At 36.4% G+C, this 25,080-nt stretch overlaps 1 protein-coding gene across 9 annotated transcripts in view; it reads right to left on the reverse strand.

Moving 5' to 3' along the window:
- The window catches only part of RXFP1 (relaxin family peptide receptor 1), a 109,431-nt gene that overhangs the window by 16,181 nt on the left and 68,170 nt on the right, over positions 1-25,080 (reverse strand). For 7 of the 9 annotated variants that reach the window (XM_070608794.1, XM_070608795.1, XM_070608799.1 and 4 more), the window contains 7 exons: positions 22,066-22,137; positions 19,433-19,504; positions 15,573-15,644; positions 15,412-15,483; positions 14,727-14,801; positions 6,601-6,672; positions 4,386-4,457 (listed from right to left, as the gene is read on the reverse strand). In XM_070608794.1, coding sequence (XP_070464895.1) covers positions 4,386-4,457; positions 6,601-6,672; positions 14,727-14,801; positions 15,412-15,483; positions 15,573-15,644; positions 19,433-19,504; positions 22,066-22,137 — 507 coding nt within the window. The remainder of the gene's footprint in view (positions 1-4,385; positions 4,458-6,600; positions 6,673-14,726; positions 14,802-15,411; positions 15,484-15,572; positions 15,645-19,432; positions 19,505-22,065; positions 22,138-25,080) is intronic. The other 2 variants (XM_070608800.1, XM_070608797.1) reach the window with 1 other exon arrangement.

Raw genomic sequence — 25,080 nt, forward strand, 5'->3', positions numbered from 1 at the left:
CTTCTCAGGTTATAATCCTCACCTTGGCTCAAGTAAAATTCACCTTATCTCTCTTACTTATAGAATGGTTATTGGTTATTTTGCATCAACAGTATTTGATCTGGTTCTAACAATACAATTTTCTAATTCAATTAATATGTGTGTTGTGCCCCTTTTTCCTTTCCCTCCTTCTCTCTTTTCCTTCTTTCCTTTCTTCCATGTTAGAGGAGGATTAAGGTTTGGAGCCTTAATTTTTTCTTTTGCTTGGGTTCACTATGATTTTCAAATGGAAGTGGATTATTTCAGATGTAAGTTTCTTTCACAGCTGGTATACACAGGATCTCATACATTCCTGGGGCAGGATATTTTGCGTGTTTCCTTATGTATATATGGAGGTTGGGCTGCCTAGTATGGTATGACCTTGTAGCTTAGCAGTAAGAAGGTTTTTGACAGTAGCAGCTATTGTGGTAGTTTTGACAGTGGCAGCTCTCATGAGAAAAGCCTCAGATTCTTCTAAACGAGATAGTGTTTCAATAGGCTTGAGTTCTCCAATGTGATCAAGAGATACTAAGAGAAAACCTAACCTCTTTCCCTATCCATCTCCAAATCCTCTTAGATGCCACAGGGAGAGTTAGGAGAATAGACCTATTTGTTATGTAAATTGGAGTGTTTATAAGTCAAAAGTTAGATTGTTCAACTTTGAAGGGCAGGATAGTTTTAGACTGAGTTTTTTTCGTTTTTTTTTTTTAAAGATTGGCACCTGAGCTAACAACTGTTGCCAATCTTTCTTTTTTTTTTCCGCTTTTTCTCCCCAAATCCCCCCAGTACATACTTGTATATTTTTTAGTGTGGGTCCTTCTAGTTGTGACATGTGGGACACTCCTGAGCGTGGCCTGATGAGCCTAGGGCCAGTGAAGCAGAGCGCATGAACTTAACCACTCAGCCATGGGGCCGGTCCCTAGACTGAGTTTTTAAAACTAAAAATAAGTAGCTAATATAACCTAATACGTATTATAAATGTCTTTGCTGTAAATGTTTTATTTTCATATTGCAAACTGAACTTTGAGATTATTTTTGTTATTTACATATTTATACGTGAATTGTCTAAGATAGATTGTTCTGATTTGACAATCACAGGAATCTTTCTAAAATTTCATCCCTTTCTTGAAATCCTTCAATAGCTCCCTGTTGCCTAGAAGATAAAATCAAAACTGTTTAGTGTATCATAAAATATCATTAATTATCTAAATATCTAGCCACTCTATCTTTCCAGCTTCATTTCCTACCGCTTTCTACTCAGTCACAATGACTTTCACCATGGCCTGAATGCACTTCAGTGTTCTAACCTTCATGTTTTTGCCTGGGTGCTTCCTTCTGCCTGTAATAAGATTTTCTTCTTGTCCTGGTGAATTTCTATTTGTCCTTCAAGATTCTGCTCAAATGTCACTCCCCTGTGACCAGAGAGGTTAGGCATTCTTTTGTCTGTTCTCTCATATACTCCTTGTGCACACTTCTATCACAGTGATACCGGCTCAACACAAGGTTGACATAAGGGAAGCCAAATCACAGCAAAGAAACCATATTGTAACTTTGAATGACCTCTGATTAACTACACAGCTGGACATGCACTCTCCAGGAGATATACATGCTCTGTAGATTTTACGGCCCCTCTCAGCTACAATAAGTTGATAACTTTGTCCTTTTGAGTTCCTTAGGAATGTGATAACCCCTGGTCATTATCATGACCCCTATGCTGATAGAGACCATCTATGACAAGTGAAAGATCAGTGTATAGGATGTTGCTCCGATCTCTGATGCATATCCAGTAAAATAAAAGATTACAGGAACTAAGACCAGATGTCTGCCCCACCATCTGCAGACCAGATGCCTCCCCTGTCTGGAGGCCTGCCCCCTATATAACTGGCTTGTAGTCATTGTTGTGTAAGTTGGTTCTTTTGGACATTAGTTAGCCATCTTCCTCTTTGCTAGCAAGCCGTAATAAAACCCTTTCTCTCCTACACCTTGCCTCTTGACTATTGGCATGTTTTGTGATGGGCAGATGACCCCCCCTGCCTTGGGTGGGAACAGTAGCGCATATGATACATACATCATGCATAACGTTATATTGAAACTATTTCTGTACGTATGTGCTTCCCTTCTGAAGGCTGTGAGTTCTTTGAGTAAGAGAACTATACCTATTCATCTTGGGTTATCCAGTTTCTAGCTTAGTTTTAGTTTTAGCTATTCTTTCTATCCCCAATTAGAAGACTATTAACAGACGAATCTGTCTGTTTCACATTTAGGTAAAAGAGGGAGCACAATTTCAGTTCCTTGTATGAGAAGCCAAGTAAAATATTGGTCATATTAGCAAGGTGATGTGAAAAACAGATTTAGAGTAGTCCACTAGCATATTAAAACTCCAAATGTCACATTCAATAGTTTCTGGTGGGAGCGCTGGTTTTGGCTGTTGGAGATAATTCTGACATATGGTTCTTACAGCATGAATCGCGTAATGGCCTAGATCCTAAGTGACACGTAAAAGGACCATTTTCTCAGTTTCTGTTTAGGAAAGTTGGTCTAAACTTAACTGGACTCCAGGTCCATTTCTGAATTCGCTGAGGAAACACATTATCACCTAGAGTAGTTGATGTTAAAAGCACAAGTTAAATCAAGCACGTGGCAAAGATTTCCTGCCACCAGAGCTACTTAAAGTCTACTGTGACAAGTGAATCCTGATTGCTGCCAATTTATTTGCCCTCATTAACTCTTTTGGTGTGATCAAGCCTGAGGCGGCACAGAGTATAGTCAATCCTCTTTCAAAAGGAGATTCATCCTCTTATTTTAGATCTAAACCCAGCCATTTAAAACCATCACCTCTTAGAAACCATGCCATTTTTATCCTTGTAAATCTGATTTTTCAGGCCAGTGGTTAATATGGGATAAGGCAGGCTTTAGGTAAAACTAATTATTGGCCTTCATTACCTTCTCTGTAGTTATTGTTGCCCTTTTCTTTACCCCTGAACCTGGATTAGCACTGGTTATGGACTAAGCTGTTTGTGTTCCATGTTCACTGCTGGTTACTGATACTTGCGTAAAACCTGTACCTTACCACCACCAAGAAGGTTAGAATTTGGAGGAATTGCCTTCTTATATTCAGAGAGTAGTTGCAAGTAGGATAACACAAGGAAAACTATGGACCCCTAGACTAACTTGTATTTTGATGGCTAGATAATACCTTTGGATCACCTGCGTGAACCTTTCCCTACTAATGAGAATAAAATAATTTCCTATATGCTGACGATATGGTTCAATTGCCAGATACCAGGAATTGTTAAAACAGATGCTTGGTTCTAAGGTCTCTTGAGATTTTTTCACACATTTTCTGAATGATTGGTACTGCCTACCGAAAAATGTTTGAGGTTAATGGTTACAGAAAAAATGCTGCAGTTTCAATGGCTGGTTTATTAAATGTTTCAGAGCAGAAAGCAGGATTGTTTCTTGAGGAGTGTTCCTGCTTGTGACATATGTATTCCCTCCACTTATTTCAGTACACAGGTAAGGTGTCCAGAGAAACATTCTAGTTATATTCCTTAATTTTTATGGTAAAGTTCTAATAAATCAATGGCCAGCCCAGCTAATTGTCAAAACACGTAGATCTGTCCACAGTCTATATTCTTCCCAGAAACACAAAATCGAACAAGTTGCTAGTCCAAACTTTAGCAAAAACCCAATTGATAAAATTAATACTAAAAAAATAAAAAATTCTTTGAGGAACATGCACTTCATCCATTGTTCTACATACATTTTATTGTTACAATAAGTCACTATGTACTTGGACCACAAGGTTTTGGTTCATCACAGAGTTGTCTTAATGCTCTTTGGAATTGTGTCATTTATCTTAAAAAGGGACATTATAAGTAGTTGTCAACTTCTCTCCCTCTTCTGTTATCATAGGTTGGAATGTTATCCAAGGAAGTATCCAATTTCCTTATAAATCCAAGATTATCCTTTGGTTTTAGAACCAGCAAACTGGTGTCTTTTTACCCTTATGGTCTCTGAATCCTAACCCCCTAGGAAACTTAAAGACAAATTTTCTGTCCCTCACTAGCAGAGGGACAGAGGGATGTAGGATGTATTTTATAGATTACTTTTACCCTGACTTTATTTTTTCTCTGCAGCTATATTTCCTTTATCTCACTTTTCTCAAATATTTATTATATGTTTTTTCTTTTATGTGTATTTTTGTAAGCTATCAGGATTCCTTTGTGGCTCAGGGTGTATATAAATAATGCTAGGTAAAGAGAAAAGAAATATTCCTTAAATGTATAAAAGCACATATGTGAAACAACTATGAACTAAAACAGTGGAAAGGAAGTTCTTATCAATATATGTTTAATCAAACTTACAATTCATCTAGTTTCTGGAGAGGTGCAAAAGTGTTCTCATTTAGCTGATTAATTTTGTTTTTCCTCATTACCCTGAAAGTAAAACAAAAATATGTTGTAGCTTCTTGAGGTAACTGATAAATGTGCTATTAGAGAGGAGATTAACAGCCTGCAAAAGCACAGATAATTATACATAGTGCATTTTTCACACCAAGATATTTTGAAGTCGTATGATAAATTACCCAATCTAATTTTAATCTTAAATTTCCCAAATCCTTTAATGACGATAAAAATAAAATATTATTCAAAATTTTAAGTGAAATAGAAAAGAGAAATAGTGAAAACCTCAACTCTTGAGAACAGAGACTAAGTATCATACAACCCAGAGCACAGGAAGATGTTTTTGAGTTGCCTCTTCAGTCTGTGTAGCACGTCTGTCTAACAAATACCCCCGACACGATATCACTCACTCATACACATTTGGTAGTTGATGTGATTTAGGGTGGAGTTGCCTAAGAAGTCTAATCTAAATTGGACCAATTCAGATTATCTCTAGTTTGGGATGTTGAATCAGACTTTCACTCTCGACAATTCATTTCTGCGCTAAAGTCACGTGTTATGAGCAAGCATAAAGGACTAACTCATAGAAAAGTCTTAAAGGATTTCCAATTCTTTAAACATTGTGTGACATGTCTGGAAGTTGGCCTTGTACCATCCTTAAATATTTATTTCCTCCCAGCACTCCAAACCATTACTACATTTTCCCAATATCCCTGGACCAGAAAAGCACAAGCCCTTGCCAAGAGGAAACTCACAAATGATTTCTTCATCCAAAGGTTCCTTTGAAAACAAATACAAGTAGAATAGAAAAGAAGTTCTAAGTTTTTTGGCTATCTACTTGGTATATGTCCTTTAGGCGCAATTTGATTTCCTTTGGGTAATTAGTGTGAACTGTTTTGCACGACTGATACAGAGCATCCTGCATCTGAAGACTGCGGAACTCTCTGCAGAAGAGTTCACATATTTCAGTGGCTTTGAACCTATTGCAGTGGGGGGCATAATTGGAGAAAAATTATTGTTGTATCCATGGTAGCTATTGCACTGCCTAAACAAAGGGGTCCTATGTGTTCTAGTATAATGGTTTTCAAACTTTTCCCATGTTAACCTATAGTAAAAAAAATGCATTTTACATTGGGACATAAAATACACCCACACAACCTAAGATTCATGAAACAATACATTATCTCAATTGCACTCTGATATTTTTATTCAATTTAGCTAAATTCCATTTCATTTAAAAAATGCTAGTCAGGGCATACTACATTGCTTTTATTACTCACTTGTGAGTTGCAACCCACAGTTTGAAAAATACTGTTCTGGAAAAATAAACTGTGAATGAGGCGGCTGTATTTTTATATTGAAGGAAGGCCCAGCATCCTTCACTTTTGTGGAAGAGACAATGGAAATTTAAAATAGGCCAGGGAAGGGGCCGGCCCTGTGGCCGAGTGGTTAAATTCGAGTGCTCTGCTGCGGGGGCCCAGGGTTTCTCCGCTTCAGATCCTGGGTGCAGACATGGCACTGCTTGTCAGGCCATGTTGAGGTGGCGTCCCATGTGCCACAAACAAAAGGACCTACAACTAGAATATACAACTATGTACTAGGGGGCTCTGGGGAGAAGAATCAAAAAAAAAAAAAAAAAAAAAAAATAGGCCAGAGAGGCATAAAGAGAAATTACACTCAGTAATATTCTAAGGCTTATCCTGGTGACCACAATTATATACTCAGGGGTGCGGACATTCCGCAGATTTTTTCTTTCACTTTGATTGTAATTAGATTTTTTCCCACAATCTTTACAGTAGTAATTTGAAAAGGGCAAACATTCTTATAGATTAGGACTTTACCTTAGTGTTTTTCAAGTTGAGATCCAAGGACAGATTCTAGGCGGTCCATGGGAATTTCTTTCCAATAAAATGGGTATTATTTAAGTTTGAGAAAAACAGGTCTTAGCTGATACAGTGCCACTGTGACGGTTCATATATGGTATGAATCTGTGGTTACCCTTTGTTTGAACTTCAATAATTTTGCCCACATGCTTTGATTTCAAAAAACTTCAAGTCAAGAGCGAACACTTGCCTTAATGACTATGCATGTTTATGCTAGCTTCTGTTCACATAAATGATTCATTTTGTTTATAAAGAGGTATAACATTATTTGAAAAGGATAGAACATTACTTACAAAACAGTTAAATTACTGCAGGAAATAAAAGTCAAATTTCTCAAATTATGAAAATGGTTGCCTTCAAAGTCCCTGGAACACAAAGATAAAAGATAAGGCTAAATTTTAATCATAGACAGAAATAAATTGATTGAGAATTACTTGCTTTCTAATAAAATCTTTTTTCACATACTGTTTATTTCATATAGATTCTTACATACAGCCACACACGTAATAGCTGAAATTATATATATAATGTTTCTTTTTCTGGGTCAAAAGTAAAAAACTTTTGAGTCACATCTGTATCATGTGTTCATATGGGCACATATGTCATCCTGAGAAATATGAAGAGAATGAGAAGTCAAAGTGAAAACCTTTGTTATGGTAAATACTTACCTTACTAACAGATATTTACAAGAGAACTGTATCAAGCATCTGTCCAGAGTTACTGATGGCATTTCTCTAAGCAGTGTGATCCTGTTTTGCTAGAGCCTGCAGAAGATTCTGTTATTGCTGCAGAAGCTGCTACTGCCAAAACAACATTTAGCCTCTACCTCTCTTGCCTAAAGTCTCCCCAGAAAAAATTCTCAATAGCCTTTTACCACTGAGAACACCCTTGTTTGCTTTATTATATTGCCACAAAGGCCAGTGCAGAGGGAGATCCTCAGGCCGTCCTTGGGTTTCCACTCCCAATTCAGGGAGATGCATCTAGACCCCGCTTGAGCCCCCAGGCTGTGAGATGCTCCATCATTAATAGGAGTCTGGGCTGAGCAGCAAAATTAGTCAGAAAATTTATGTTTTATTGTCTCTTCTCCGTGGTTATCATGAAGGTATTCTTTTATTGACTCTCTTTTATCGTATCGTTAGGTTTATGGTGGAAGTTTGTAGAACAGAGAGTTAGCTGAGGTTAAAAATTTACTTTCAAAAGTAAACGCTGGTCCTTAAATCTACTCAGTCTACCCCAACACTTAGATTACTGGTCACCATACAATATAGAGCTATTCAGGAATAGTAATGACTAAAATATATGAGCTGAACCGTGAAACAGCTACTAAAATCTGTAAGGGAAACATGGGTATCATTAACAGAAGTGTCTATGTTCTACTGGCTAGACTACATCTGAGATAACTCAGTTTTATTTTGGGCACTGCAATAAAAATAGACGTCAACAAATCAAAGTATATCTGGAAGATCTGGATGTAAAGAGTCTGGAAGTCAAGTCAGTTGAAGAAAAGGATGTATTTATAACAGAGAAGAGCAAAATAAGAGAGATATTTGAAGCCAGGCTGTGGAAGATATCATAGGGTTTTTCTGTTTGCATCAGATTGCAAAATTAGATTTACTGGTTGAAGGCCCCGAAACATTTCAAATTTAAGTTCACAATCTATGGTGTTCAGAGAATAAGCCTTTTATCATTACAGATATTTAGCAGAGGCAATATACCATAACTCAAGAATTTTGTAGGCAGAATTTATGTACAACGTGGAATATTGTGTGAAAATCTTAAATCTTGATCGTGCTTCTAAAGAAAAATTTCTATTATTCTATTGCATTGAAAACTAAGCACTTATAATAGCACTACTTTTTTTGGTCATTAGGGTTGGCCAAGGTTTTTGACGTCTCATAATGAATGTTGTCAATGACAGAGACTGACCATTTCCTTTTCCTGTTTTATTGCTTTTACCATGAATCTACCACCAGGTGGTGATGCTCTCTTAAGCCTCGCAAAATATCCTTTGGTGAGTTGATCTTCTTTTCTTATTGGCTACTTATGTAACTTTTTTCTATTAAGCTAGCAAAATATTTAAGTTAGTATTAACTTATTAATTTGTAAAAATCAGTAAGAGGCGCACATCAAGGCATAAATTAGGGACTTTGGGTTAAATTGTTAGTTTTGTTTAATTTTAAGTTTATTTTAACCTTGAGTTATAAATTTGCTTAGGCTTTCTTCCTAAAATAAGAGACTTTATTCCTTGATACGCTGGGATCTGGTCTGCTGCATATGTATTAGCTGAGGCGTACAAATTTGCTTCTTGTTCCCCAGCCCTCAGCTTTAAGGGAGCCGACAAGGGCTGTTTCTCTTATTTCATGTCTAGACCACTTTTCCAACTTAATGAGCCTCTGAACCTAACCATTTTATTTTTCCCTTTATACACGGCAGAACTGCTGAAAATGAAAATTTTGTTCTTGGATCCAAAGAAGGATAATAACAAAAACCAAAACACCAATAATCGACTAGCCTGTCCCTTCTCAACTTCCTCTCTTATCCCCTAGTGGCATTCTAACTGCACAAACCTGCTTAGTCACTACTCCCTCCCCTGCCTTTTGAACATTTATGGCCCCTATTTCACAGAGAAAATTGAGGTGATCAAGGAGGGAAAAAGCCCTTGACTTTCTGCCCGACATCTATAAACTTACCTGTGTGTGCACCTGGTCTCCTTCTAGTCTCAGAGGAGGAGATGACCCTTCTCCTGCTTTAGGCTAGTCCCTCCAGCTGTTTTCTCGAGTTTGGTTTGTGTATGTGTATGTCCTAAAATCTATGGTCCATTTCGGTGAACGTTCTTTGGGCACTCTTTGTTTTCAGGTGCATATCTATTTGGATTAGACGCAGGTACGTATAACAGAGACCCAACTATAACAGCATAACGACACAAGAATTTTTTTGGCAAAAGAAAAATAATCTAGAGTTAGGTAGTCCAGGGCTAGCATGGTAGGTTTACAAAGTTGTTAGAGACCCAAGATCTTTCATATTCGCCGTTCACATGTCCTTGTCTTCAGGGTCCAAGACGATGCTCAAGCTCAGCCATCATATCCATTGTTTTCTGGATAGGGACGAAAAGGAAGGATGTGCCTTTTTCTCTTTAAAAAGATTTCTCAGAAGTTCCAAACGATACTTCATCTTCCGCCTCACTGCTTGGAGCTTAGTCATGTGGCTGTGTCTAGATGCGGGGAGGTCTGGGAATGTAGTATTTCAGCCGGGCACATTGCTGTCCCAAATAAATCAGTTCCGATATTGAGAAGGGACACTGCAGTTTGATATACATCAATTAGAGTCAACATTAATTATGTTAGTTCTCCATATGTTTTACTTGTTCTTTCATGGATTGAGAGAAGTAGATTATTATCTCTTATTGTGTATGTATGTTTTCCCTTTTGTATGGGTGCTATACGAATCTATTTGGTACATATATATCTTTCATTGGAAATTGCACACTGATAGCATTTAAATGTTCTTTCCTGTGTTTCTTAATGCAAATTGCTCAGAATTCTACCCACTTACATAAAAAATATGACACCTGCTTTTTTTTAGTTTGCATCTGTGTGCATACTTTTGACCAGTCTTTTATTTTTAATCTTTCTTAGCCATTTAGTTATAGTTGCATTATTTTGTAAATAGTACTGAGTTAGGTTTTGCCTTGCAAGCCAATTTGAAAATCTTATTTTCTTTTTAATAAGTAAGTTTAGCCCACTTATGTTTATTCATATAACAAATATATCTGACTTTAGTCTGCTATTTAAAAATATTATATGATTTTATAAGTTAAAAAAACTTTCAATAAATGTTTTTAAAATTTTTTTATAATATTTAGAAAGGTTTATATATTCTATTGGGTACCTTTATAATTAAAACTTTACCCAATATACTATAGTTCTCTTTCCTAGAGAATGACAATACTTACTAATTTCCTTTTATAAGGAGTGATGTAATTAGTATATATTGTCTTCCTTTCTGCTTTTCTCTCTCCCACCATATGATTTTGATCAGTTATATACTTTAAAATAATGTTCACCTTAGGAACATCAAATATCTACATGTTGGTGGATTTGTTGGTTTTAAATGTCATTTCTTGACTCCTAGCTATTTTTCTTTGTAGTTCTATGGTTTTCACTTTACTCATTTTGAAACTGCATACTCAATTAAGATTATGATGTATTCTTGCTGAATTGACTCCCTCATCATTATGTGATCTCTCTCTTTATCCTTGGTGATAGTGTCTGTTCTGAAGTCTATTTTTTCTAATATTAACAGAGCCCCTCCAGCTTTTTTAAAAAAAAATTGGTGTTGCATTTCTTATCTTTGTTTCACAGTATGTAATATCTCTATTTTCTCTGGTTGCCTTAAGGTTTTTTCTTTATCTTTGGTTTTCAGCAGTTTGACTATGATCTGTCAGGTTTTTTTTTTCTACTTCTGCTTGGGTTTTCCTGAGGTTCTTGATATCTGGTTTGCTGTGTTATATTAATTTTAGAAAATTCATCATTATCCCTTCAGATATTTCTTCTGTCCTCTTCTCCCTCTTGTTTTTTTCTGCGATTCCATTTACACCTTTGTTAGACAATTTTATATTATCTTACAATTTTTGAATTCTCTGTTCTGTCTTTATTTTGCTGTCCTTTCTCTTTTTGATTCAAACTGAAAGCTTTCTATTGACCCATCTTCAAGGTCATTGATTCTTTCCTCCACTGTGTTCTGTCTGCTGCTAAGCCTCTTGAAGTAATTCTTTGATTCTCTTTAACAGCTTCCATCTCTGCTGACATTTCCCATGTCCTTGTGTATATATTGTCCACCTTTTCCATGATATCATTTAGCTTATTAATCATAAGTATTTTAATTTCCCTGTTTGGTAGTTGTAACATTTGAGTTATCTCTGGTTCTGGCGCTGTTGATGGCTTTCTAATTTGACAACAGATCTTTTTTTTCTTGCTCTTTCAGGGGTGGAGATTTTTCTGTGTTGCTGTCCCCCTTTCCCCAGAAGCCAAACTTGCATGACAGTTTCTTGCCCCAACCCAAGTGAGCACTACCCACCGCATGTAACAGTGCAGATCCTGGGCTCAAGAGGTTTTTCTGCCCTTACCCCTGGAGCAGAGTGCTTTTGCTTCCACCCCTCCTTTGGAAGCAGTGGCTCTGTGCCTGGTCCCTGGCTGTGGGAGGGTTTTCTGTCACTCTCCCAGTGGCTTGAAGCTTCTGCTTCATAAGCAGAAAGAGTCTAGGGAAGAAGGTGGGCTTTTGTGCCTGTGTGCCACCAAAGAGGACTGTCTCTGGTTTCCTTGCCTGCTCCTGGTTTTTCTTGTGAGCTCCGGAGGCCAGTGGAAAAGAGCTGACTCCCCTGAGTATGAGGTTCCCAGTTATTCTAAGGTGCTACACTAGCCCGCACTTGATCTTTATAAGTTGACTAAAATTTAAGCAGTTTTCTTTGTACCTGCACTATGACAGCCAACTCTTCGCCCTGTGCTCTGCCAAAGTGACGTACTGTATATGTCTCATCTCTCACAGCCACTCCTTAGAATTCCATTTACTTGGTTGCCTTATGACTGTAGCTCTCTGATGGGCTTGAGAATGAAAATCATGATTTTTTAGATTATAAAGTTGTTTCTCATTGGTAGAGAGGGAGCAATATTGTCTTGTGGCTTTCTGTAGCCCAAGCAAAACGTTGTTGGAATGGAATTGTAATATATGTACTCTTCTGTGACTTTTTCTTTATACTTCATATGATGTTCTTGAAATTGAGCCATGTTGTTTGAAGTAGTTCTAGTTCATTCATTTTCACTGCTGTGTGTGTGTATCACATTTTATTTTTCCACCCATTTTTTTTGTGAGGAGGATTGGCCCTGAGCTAACATTTGTTGCCAATCTTCCTCTTTTTGCTTGAGGAATATTGTTGCTGAGCTAACATCTGGGCCCATCTTCTTCTATTTTTTATCTGGGACGCCCCCACAGTATGGCTTGATGAGCGGTGCAGAGGTCTGCCCCTGGGATCTGAACCTGGGAACACCAAGCTGCTGAGGCAGAGTGTGAAAATGGAAGCACTACGCCTCTGGGCTGGCCCCCCCCACCCTTTCTACGTCTTCCAGTACCTTGCTCCATAATGTATCCTCATTGTTTTCTATATTTTCAGATTCTTCATGTTAGCTGCCTCTGCCCATGTATAAACTTGCTTAGTCTCATCTCACAATAAAAGTTTACTTTACTCTCTTGACCTTTAGTTCACCTTTGGCTATTGCCCCATCTGTTCATATGCTTATTTAATACTTATTTAAATTTCCCAACTTTTATTGTGGTGTTTACAGTTTTTTAAATTCCTTTGAAAGAACTATATTAAAGGTTTTAATCTGTTGTCTGTCATCTATCTTGCAAACATATTATCCTGGGCTGTCAAACATCTTTTTATTTTATGTGTGTTTTTCCACTAAATCAGAGTTAAAATTTTTTTTTTTGCCAACACATTTATCAAATTTTCTAGTTTATACTTGCTAAATGAAAGTTCATTTGCAAGGTAAAGATATTATAATTAGTTTTAAAAGAAATGGACACTTATAAAGCAAGAATTATTATTACTGGCATTAAAATTGGGATAACATTCACTATCAGGAATGCATATGGAACGAATTGTTTTGGATAGCTGAAACTTAAAGGTGATAGTTTTACTAATGAAAGTTTAAAAAGTCCACCTCCAGTAATAAATCTTAATGATTTTTATTTTTATCTGAAATGTAGATTTGGCTGCCTTTTTAAAAGCAAAGGAAAGGTTTATTATTATATGTGCATAATATCTCTCACATTTGCTTCTAGTCTCAATGCATGAATTTTTAAATTGTTAATTTGCTTATGGAAGTATTGATCAATTTTGCTTTATTACTAAGTTTGGATGACTGAGCATGTCATAACTGTTAATGTATTCATTTGAACCAAAATTTAATTACAACAAAAGATACCGAACTTAATTTGCCCTTTCCTTAACGACTTTAGCTTGTCATCAGCAATGGTTCTGCACTGTCATACCAAGATGCTTCTTGATTTAGTAATGATTTTTGCGATGTTTGTCTTCCCCTAAATGGTTCCAAACTAGTATGTTTTGAATTACTGTATTTTCTTTTTTTTTTTTTGTGAGGAAGTTTGGCCCTGAGCTGACATCTATTGCCAATCTTCCTCTTTTTGCTTGAGAAAGATTGTTGCTGAGCTAACATCTGTGCCAGTCTTCCTCTATTTTGTAGTTGGGATGATGCCACAGCTTGGCTTGATGAGCAGTGCTGGATGTGTGCCCAGGATCCGAACCCATGAACCCCAGGTCGCCAAAGCAGAACACGTGAACTTAACCACTATGCCACTGGGCTGGCCCCACTATGTCTGCTTTTTATAGCATTTCTCACTCCTCCTTTATTATCAGGTTGATAGTTACCACTTCTCACTAAAATCAACATTTCTGACTCTAACTTTCCCCACTTTTAATCTGCTGTGCACCTGGAAATTAAACAACAAAACTTTTGAGAATTTCCCACAAAATAAGAGATGGAAGGAGTTTTCATATGATATCATATATGTAGTTTATTGAGTAAACTTTTTATTAGTTATTTTGGTTATTTATTTCTTCATTTTTACCTGTATTTAATTTAATTTAATTTTTTTGCTGGGAAAGATTCGACCTGAGCTAACATCCATTGCCAATCTTCCTCTCTTTCTCTCTTTTTTTTCCTTTCCAAAGCCCCAGTGCATAGCAGTATATTCTAGTTGTAAGTCCTTCTGGTTCTTCTATGTGAGCTGCCACCACAGCATGGCTACTGACAGATGAGTGGTGTGGTTCCGTGCCTGGGAACAGAACCTGGGCCACCAAATCGACTGAAGCATGCTGGACTTTAACCACTAGGCCATCAGGGCTGGCTCTTACCTGTATTTTAAACAGGCAAATTTACTGCATAATTGAGTTCTGAATAGGTAGAGTGATACTTATCACCACAAGCAAAGCTGGTACGTAACAAATCCCATGGAACGTATTCTATTGTGATTAGACATCAAAAATAAATTCTAAATATCATATTCTCATCATGCAGAATTTAAGAATGAAACTAAAGTAACTTAGTCTTTCTGTACCAAATTAATCAGTGAATAGATCCACAGGGCGAAGGGGGAGATGTTATATAGATACCATGACATCCCTCTGTCTTCCTTCTTCCTGCCTCCAAAGTATCTTTTTTTGACATGTTTTATTTTGTTGAGAGTTTAGAGGGGTTAGTTTAGATAATAGGGATGTTTAATAGCAAAATCATGCTAAAGTAGTTTGAGGAAATGTGATATGATATTAACAACCTATCGTAAAAAAACCTAATATCCAAAATGAATTAGAAATTCTTTAAGAGAAGATACAGCAACTTACAGCCAACGCAGTCTTGGCATGTGCTGACAAAGAGGTTTATCAGGCAAACAGGTGAGAACATTATCCATCAGTGCTCTGAAAAAGAAGAGAAACAAAAGCAGTCACATTGTTCTTGTTATTTTCCCAACTAACGTCGAACAGGGTATTATCATTATTCTTATAAAACCATGAAAATTTATTCTTAGTTGCCTTCTTTCTCTAATTTTTAAATTTCTAATTTTTCCTGTAGGTCTTGTTGTATTTAAGTGCTTGTCAGTAATAAAATTCAACAAATGATAGCTAATATATGGAGGGAGCAGTAATGTTAGTAACTGAAAAAAAGCTTGAAACTTTCAATAGTGGTTGATTAGTGAAATAGTGAAAAGGAGGTGATTTTAAATGAATGCTATTTTTCCTTACCAAGATTAATATTGGGCAGTAATAGTGTGCTTAAGAACATTTCAATAAAATCTGATAGTAAGGCTGTATTCAGTTTTGATAGGCTGACATTCTAGAAGACAGATCTTATGAAATTGCTGGAACTACAAAATAGCCTCATAGATTATGATTAAGAGATGGTTTTTACTTGAAAAGGACTCTTTAGGGTTTTAGCAATTCCACATTTAATGCTGTTAAACTGAAAGCAGTCATTTTTATTAATACCTTTCTCTCAATTGAAATATTTGCTTTAATGTTTCATACTTACAAGAGAATAAGAGAATTCAGTCCATAAAACGTTAGTGGAGAAATTCGACTGAGGTGATTATCTTCAATTATCCTGCCAGCCAGAAGAAAAACATTGATTCACTTCTATAATTTTAGAAAATAGAAAGTAATATTATAAAATGCCACATAAATTAAACATACAGCCATTCTAGTCTGTGGAGATCTTCAAAAACACCCGGCTTCAAGAAGGTTATTCTGTTATGACTGAGATACCTGAAAAAGGAGGAAGGACTATAATAAATTTATCCCTTCTTGGTATCTTACAATAAGGAAAAGAAAAGCAATAATCATCCATGTTAAACTTTCTTATATACTATTCTCATCATGCCGTTTCCCTGCCTTTGATTCTCTGAAAGTTCTTTATCACTTACCTTTCCATGTCTAGCTTTTAATTTCCCCTTAATTAATAATTAATTAGTCACTATTTGTGAATTCATTTATTCATCACATTCTTTTGAGTACCTACCCAATGCGCTGTACTAGGTATATCATCCCTTCTTTGAGGGGTTTTGAATCTAGAAGGAAGACCGCATGTGAACAGGGTAGCAGAGCAACATGGGGAGAAGAGAGAAGTGTATAACGTATGGCTACTCTGATGCTGCAGAGAAGAAAGCGCCTGGCTTTGCTGGGGGTGGGAACTGCAGGGCATGGAGGAGCGAGGAGACAGGAAGCTTTTACTCAAGGAGGAACCATTGAGAAGAGTCTTGGTTGAAGACACGTCATTCACAAAGCAAAGAATGAATAGGAGTTATTCTAGGCAGAGGAGATCACTTATGCAAAAGCAAGAGAGGTAAGAGAGAGTAACAAGTTCAGGGATCACCAGAAAAATCAGAGTGATCTCACCACAAAGGGGCTGTGAGGAGAGACAGGAGATGAAGTTGGGGGGCAGGCAGGGGCTTGTTCTGGAAAAAAGGACATTGCATGCCTTGCTGAAGAGTGTGACCCCGCCTTACCTACCCAACTTCACTTCTTAGTGTTCTGCAAAGTGAGCCAACTCTGTTCTTCTATTTGATCTCCTCCTCTTGCTGTGTTTATTCCTATCTCAATCTCTTTAGAGAGGCAATTCACTGCTCTGAATCTGCTGTCAGACAGTTTGATTGCTAGCTTTGGTACTTATTAATGGTATGACCTTAAGAAAGCAACTAACTTCTGAAAACTTCAGTTTTCCCAACTCTAAAATGGAGATAATATTAGTACCTACTTTATTGGGTTGTTGTAACATGTAAGGCAATGCATGTCATAAGCACTCAGTACGTATTATTGATTATAACAATATCTCATGCTTCTCACGCTAATTTCTTTTCTCTTCTTTTTCCTCTCTGCCTATGATTCTTAGGCAAGTATTAGTTCAAATTTCACATCCACTGATACATAGACCACACTGATTTCTCTCTTTTCTCTACTCTGACAGATCTTAGAGCTGACATCCTGTAAAATTTCTCCTTCCAGGGATCTTCCCTTCCCCACCAGGTTTGACTTCTGCTTAGGGGTAGCAAGGGATGGTGCCCCATACTAGAGCCACTCCCTTCCCTTCCTTGCAAACCTGGAGCCCGAGTTGGGCACAGGAAGAGGTTAAGAACAGCTTCAACACATCCCCTGAACACCTCTGGGGCTCCCTTAAAGGCCAATAAAAATCCCCCAGGTAAAGGCATTTGATCCACCCTGGTACCCTATGTTCATCTTTTAGCCAGTCCTCTTTATTTTTCAGAGCCATCCTTCACTGCTCTGGACCCAAAATAGTCACTCCTTTCAGTGAATCATAATAGCAGTTGCGGTCTGAACAACACGGTTTAGGTCTTAATTAAGTAATCTCTTTCATCATTCTCTAGTTGTTGTGTGTATGTTGGCATTGTTTCCACACCATAGACTATAAGCTTCTGGAGAGCGAAAGGCCCACTCCTCCCCAGTGGTAGCATAGTACTCTGCCTGAAATACTGAGGTGTAAGCTGCTGGAAGACAGCATGTCTGACTTATCTTTCTATGCCCTCCATGGTGTCCTGTTGAAGAACTTGCATACTATGAGGGCTAATGAATATTTATGGACAAATGAAGAGCAAGTATCTAATGGTTATCTACGAAAAACCAGAAGTATGTGACATCTTTAACACGCAAACAATAGTCCAGTGCTATGAAAAAACCATGGAACGAAATGGAAGACACTTCTAAATTTACTCTCCAGTTCTGTACTATCTTTCAAGACCTCCCTCCATATCCATTGACCATTAAACCAAGCAGATGCTGTTTAGTAAGTTTTGAATAGATTCATGGAAGGTTGGAAGGAAAGATAGTCAGGAGGCTGATGAGGATGAGTCCAACACTAACTTTGAGTATTTGCTAAGATAAAAAAGAGCAGGGATGGGATAGAAGGGACGAGGACGTGGCTAAAGTGGTTACTGTTAAGGCTTTGAGTCTCCAGTGGCCTTCTTCCATTTTGCTAGCAAATGATTAAGTGGCCCTCTTGACTCAATCTCAAACTCTGTTCCTGCCAGCCAGGAATCTGACTGGAAAGAGTTTCTTGGGTTAAGGATGAAAAGCGGGATAGGATAGGAAACAAGAGAACAGAAAAGGAAATATAGGAAGTTGTTTATTTATGTGATTTTTGATTATGTTTCCATGCAATAACTTCTTCTAGGAGGAAAGCTTTAGCTCCTTGGTAGAATTCAATGAAATGGAAATTTGAGAAAGACTATTTTAAAAATCTTTGCTCTTAACCTAATGAGATGCAACCGGTAAGGATGACTGTTATTAAAAAAAACCCCAAACAACAACAGAATCTCAGAAAATATTAAGAGTTGATGAGGATGTGGAGGAATTGTAATCATTGTGCGTTGCTGGTGGGAATGTACAGTGGTGCAGATGTGGTGGAAAACAATATGGTGGTTCCTCAAAAAATCAAACATAGAATTGCTATCTGACCCAGCAATTCTACCTCTGGGTATATATACAAAAGAACTGAATGCAAAGACTCAAACATACATCTGTATACCAGTGTTCAGGGCAGCATTATTCACAATAGCCCAAAGGTAGAAACAACCTAAATGTCCGTTGATGGATAAATGGATAAATGAACTGTGGTATATACACACCGTGGAATATTACTCAGCCTTAAAAAGGAAGGAGTTTTTGACATATGCTACAACATGGATGAACCTTTAACACGTGCTAAGTGAGATAAGCCTAACACAAAAGGGCAAGTATTTTATGATTCTGCTTATACAAAGTACTCAGAGTAGTGAGATTCATAGACACAGGAAGTAGAGTGGTGGTTGCCAGGGGGAGGGGAGAAGGGAATGGGGAGTTAACCTTTAATGGGTTTGTGGTCTTAGTTGGGGAAGATGCAAAAGTTCTGGAGATGGATGGTTACACAACAATATGAATGCACTTCATGCCACTAAACTATATACTTAAAAATAGTTAAAACAGTAAATTTTGTTATATATATTTTACCACAATAAAAAAAGCTTTGTTCTTTAAAACTCATAGTACTTTACATATTCATAAAAGCAGAATAAGTGGAAAGAGAATAACTGGGGAAGTCTTCGGACTTTCTCCTTCAGAACTTTTAATGATCACCAGCCTTTCTTACTTTGATTAAGTTCATTCAATCGTCATTCCTGTCACCACAGCTAATGGATAGTGAGTTCTTACTGGGTGCCAGGCACAGTGTGCCTAATTCTTCCTAGGGATTTTCGCATTTGCTTTTTCACAACAACCCTGAGGTAGGTGCTGTTATAATTTATATTTTAAAGTAGAGAGAATTGATGCTTAGAAAGAAAAATAAGTTGCTCAGGTTCACACACCTAGCGAGTGGTGAAGTTGGGACTCGCACTGACACCCGTCTAACTCTGAACTCCATGCACTTAGCACAATGCTCTCACGCTGCACCTTCAGTTCGCACATCTCCTAGGCACTGCTGTGGGCAGGAGGGCTGGTGGGTAGTGGAACGTGTTAGGCTGACAGGCCACCATGAGACAGACAAAATAATTGGCGCTGGTACTTACAGTTTAGTAAGACTGTACAGTCCTCTGAAAGCATAGATGGATACGGATCTAATCTTATTGTTTTGCAGGCATCTGTGAAAAGGATTATTAAAAGGAAAACACAGTGAAACAGAGTTTCAGTTTTGCAAGATGCATAGAGTTCTGTGGATGGATGGTGGTGATGGTAGTGCAAGAATGTGAATGTACTTAACGCCTCTGAGTGTACACTTAAAAATGGTTAAGATGGTGCATTTCATGTCATGTGTATCTTGCTACAATTAAAAATTTTTTTTAATTAAAAAAGGTAAACATAAAATAATTTAGTGAAGCTGGATATCATGCTATTTTGTTTGGTTATTAAATTCATGTAGGATTAGGCTAGCTTTTGTTTAGAAATTCTAGTCATAAAGGTGAACATATAATAGCTAAAATTTAATATTTGAATTTTCTGTGAGTGAAACTTTAATGCATAGAAAGGCACTCACTATTGAATAGGCCTAGAAGCCAGACTTTTTAACATTTTCTGCTATAATTCTTTAACCCGTTAATTAACCTATAATTCATCTATAATTCAGGGTTCAACACAGTGCTGGCAAAACCACAAGTATGTGACATCTTTAAGGTCCAAACCTTATTCCATGGTAATCATAAATCTGCCAGGCAAGTCAACTTTAATTTTATTAATTTGACAGCCCAAGCCTTGCTCCAAAAAGTGTTTGAGGAAACTTACAAAGAGTACATATGACAAAAGAGAAAAACAGAGATTCAAAAATCAGGACTAGAAGGATATACATTAGATTGGAAATGTCAAGCAAGAATGCAGGCTTACATAGTTAACTAAAGTCACACTGGAAGTTGGGCCTTGAGTTTACTGGATGTCAAAGGAAACAGATACCAGAACACAAGCAATTGCATCACGTGCACCCCTATAAAGCTTTGCATTTCTATGTATACTGGCCCCAGATTGCGGGAATGACAAAGTGAGGGCTTCAAGCCTGATTTCTTGTTCTGAGTGGAGGTAACCATTGTCCTTTAGGATTTTCTGAGTTTTATGCATTTTTAAAAATAGATTTTAGGAGCTATAAGGAATAAATCAAGATGAACAAATTCTCAGTTAATTAGAAATTTTGACTAAAAGAGATTCCCCATTTCTCCAACATGCAAGAAAACCTAACTTAGATTGTAAAATGTTATTATTAAATTTATTGTGTGTCTAACAGTTTCACAGAATGCATTGTGGACCCAATCATGTAGTAGATAATGCATCTGTCTCATTAATGCACAGACAGACTTTGACATGCACTTATTTATTTGTTTCTAATGATTGCAATGATCTACTAAGCAATAGACTGTATTGCCTGGAGTTTGAGCCAAGCTACATCTCTAATAACCAATCAGAGATTTTTTGGAATTAGGCTATTTTTATCTATTACCTGTAATAAATTGGCCGTTCAAGAATTAAGCCAATGTTTATTGTGTAAAAATGCTAAACTACTGTGTCAGATAAACCTGAATTTTGTTAGTTAGATTTGAAGTCCTAACTCCTCTTAAACATGTGGACATAAGGTGGTGCTACAGATCAGAAAAATTCTTCCTACTCCAGAAATCAGAAAATAGAAAGGGAAGCATCCTCTTGAAGTTTTTGTATCAGGCCTAATTTTGAAAACTCCTCTTCACTGATTGATAAATGTCTAGAATAAAGTTCTTAAAAGTCATTTCTACTGGAATTTTAATTTTCAAATATGAAACATTTTTCTGTAGATTATCTGGGTTTTGAGAACATTTCATCTAATGAGGTGGATACATTTTTCTTCTGATTCTGCTCTATTTCTGTTATCTTAAAGAAAAATGTGCAGACAGATTATGTCTAGGAACCAGGTTTCTCTGGTGTAAAGCCAAAACCAAAACCAATACAGGTGTAAAAATGAAACCAGGAATTCTGAGACATTTTCTAGATAGTGTGATTCTGGCACAGAATATTTAAACCCAATAGTTTAAGCAAATAACAATATGTTTTAACCAAAAAATTGACGTAAATAACAGGTAAACATCACCTGGGCCATTATGGATTTTGACAGTCCGTATGTAACCTTAAACTGAAGGGAATCTCGTATGTCAGACACTATCCAAGGCCAAAATAAAACTCAACCCACACAGCAAATGTAAAAATGGAATTAAGTCCCCAAAACAACATACTTGGAGGTTTCAAACCGCAAGGGCTTGCTATCGTAGGGGAAGACTGAATTTGCAAACATAAGGAGGAAAATTCTTCACTATCTAATCTTGATGACAGGTCTGGTAAAAGGTCATTACATCTTTCTCTAAGGTGGACATTGAGGTGAACCATGGTAGAATAATGCAGAGAGTAAAATCTTCCGGGTATCTTCATTCTAGGAGGGTGTGGTAGGAGAATTCATAGCACACATGCTCCAGTTTCTTTGGAGATAGATATCTGAGATTTTTCTAGAATGGCTTCTAGACTTACTCAGAAAAAAAGTGCTACCTGGTAGTCTCCAGCTAACACCTAAATAATTCCCCAAAGAGGGATTAGACTTAAAAAGTGACACAGTGTTGGTCTCTGCAGAAGTGAGAAGAAACAAGTATGCCAAAAAATGTTAGTCAATTTTAATACCAGGAATTAATTTTTTTCTTACAGCTTCTGAAGATCATGGTACTTTCTGAAGCCATCAGGAGGAAGCTTTCTTATTAAGTTCCACTGAAGTGACCTGAAATAAATGTAAATTTTAGTTCTTACTTAAAGTTTCTTTCTTTACTTTTAAACTACAACAATACAGATAATGATAAACTTTATCTACTTTAGCACCAACTTTCAGGAAACATTTTGTTTCACGATGTCACTTGCATATTCATAGCATCATTTGAACTAGGTCTTACTGTTGACTTCATATTATTATATATATTTATCTTTTCTTAAATTTAGTTTCCAACATTGTAATTCTGACAAAAAAATTGTTAAAATAATAAAACTTGGAAATAATTTTCAGTTATGTTCTTCTTTTCCATTTTAACAAACATTAGAAAGCATCTCAGATTCTGAGTGACAATAAAAATAATGTTTTCTTGTTTAAAACATGTTCAGAAACTTAAATAGTTTTATATTCTTCAATATTTCAATGCTCACATCCCACTACCTTTGTTTCCTTTTAAAATTAGTTAGGAAGGAAACTGTCAATCAGTATGTACAATTAAACTTTATTCAATAAGTGATCTCATTTCAATTTCTAATAAATTGTACATAAAGATTTCTCCTTGTATCACAATTTGATAAGCAGCTTGACACAGACCCATGTCTGCATAATTGTGGTTGTATTCGAAAGGACCTAAACCTTTAATTTTCTTAAAAAAAATCAATGTAATGTAGTTGGCACAAAATAAAACAAGCAAAAAACTCCAAAAACATTGCAGCTGGGGTTCCTTGCATGAATCATACAAAATCTTTCCATGTCAATCTCTTTAATTGTGAAAGAATGGATTTGGACTAGATGATCTCTAATAATATGACACTATTATTATTACCACTACCATTATAAGATCTAATGGAGCAGATAGATACTCATCCATAAGTGAGCAATAGACTGCATTGTCTGGAGGTTCACTGCTGTGGGATAAACACTTGTAAATACTTGACTGACCTAAAGGACTCAGGTTAAGACTGTCATACGATAGGCACTAATAATGCTTAGGTTTTGGACCAGTGTTGCTTAAACTTGGTAATGACGCCTCCTTAAAGAAAAATAGTTTCTTAGACTCCCCAGCACACAGTTTTGGAATCTAATTTGAGAAACACTGTTCTAGAGTCTAGAAGACCATGCATTCTCAACGGAGGTGTTATTGCGCCAAGGGGGTCAAAATTGGTTATTCGGGAGAGAAAAAAAATCTCACTTTTTTAATGGATAAACAACAGTTATACATAAATAGATATAACTGTATTTGTAGTATTAAAATTTCACGGGGGGGACAAATTTAAAAAAATGCCTAAAAAGGGTCCAGAGGGGGACAATAATGAAAAGTAAAAAGGTTAAGAAACACTGTTCTGGACTATACACACCAGTCACTTAATGACTTTTTCAAACAAATGAATAGCAAAAGTTGATGAACTAGTAACTCTGTCTTGAAATCACTCTTAGTCGCTGGGTTATCACCAAATCTTCTTTCCTTTCCTATATTAGGGAAGGATTGAGAATCCCTTCTCATCTAAAGATTATCACTTGGCATAGATCCTCAATTCTGCTTTCTATTCTGTTTAAATATTTGTGTTGTATAAAGATAAACTGATAAATATTTGAGTTTGACTTAAGGATATTGATGAAAGTTTATTGTGCTTATTCTCAAAAATGTGTTCATTCAGTCATTCACTTTCTCAAGAAACATGTGCTGAATGCCTCTATGTACATTTTAGACAAAAAGATAATATCCCTGCCCTTAAGAAGCTTATACTCTACTTGAATAACAAATAACATACTTTATTTATAAATAGAAATATTTCTTTGGATAATAACTTCAGTCTTGTAGCTCAGGGCTAAAAAAGGCAATCAGCTTGTTCTATTTTTTATTGTATTTACTTGTAAATTCAATTCAAAAACATTGTTTAAAGTTTATTATATTCCTAAAAACTTTGGAGGATATATAGAAAAACCATGTTGAAGGTCCTCATGGAGCGTATGCCTTTTCCCTTTTTCTGTTAGAGAAGATTAGGACCTCAATCACTATCCTGCCAGGAAGAATGCTCACTATACTTAAAAGACACAAGTGAGGTTCTATGAGAGACCCCAAGAGAAGAGGTTAATTGCATCTGAGTGTAGGGTTGCTCTAGAGGGAAGGAAGACTCATTAAAGTTCTCCTAAATAACATTTCTTAGAAAGTTGGATTTTTATTAATAGTGCCTAGGATTTATAGTCTACTTCTTTCTAAATGATGCCAAATATTTTCACAAATAGCATTCTCTATACTTTCATAATACCCTATTGAAATGGAAAGAGGTAGGTATTATTATTTTCACTTAATTAGACAAGCCAAAATACTTTATCATAAATAGATTCCTGTATTTTAAAATTTAATATTTCAAGTTTGACTCTTCACAAAGTGAAGTGTGTGTATGAAAGAGAGAAACTACCTAGTTTTATTATTATTGTCAAAGCTAGTTCTAGTTTTTATAAAGAAAGCACTTACTGTTGGATTACGTAGTGTCAGTGATTAAATTCCAGGATCTTAAAGTCAGCTCTCAGTCAAAGTTAATATTTAGCAGCAAGAACAATGTAAAAACAATCATATTTGTCTGTTTGTCTCTTTTGTTCATTAGCATTTATATGAAACATCTTTAAAAAAATCTCAACTTCAATAAATATTGGTTGGATTATTGGCTTCTTTGATGCTTTACTTACATATGATTTAGTCTATTTCTGACATTTCCTTATGATAGTTCCAGGTCAAAATATGGAATGAGCTTAGTAATAAAATATGATATTTACTCTTTTAATGCATTTGCTATAAAGGCTAAAGTTCCTTTTCTCTACGGAATTGAGCAAAGACTGGGATGAGGTGTGATGCTGAGTCAGTGTTCTGCAAAGAAAAGTAGGAACGGACAACCTGAATCAATCTGCTCACCCAAAGCACAAGAAAATGCTATTTTTTTTTAACAAAAAATAAAA

This window comes from Equus przewalskii, chromosome 2, assembly GCF_037783145.1.
Source record: "Equus przewalskii isolate Varuska chromosome 2, EquPr2, whole genome shotgun sequence".
NCBI classification, from domain to species: domain Eukaryota; kingdom Metazoa; phylum Chordata; class Mammalia; order Perissodactyla; family Equidae; genus Equus; species Equus przewalskii.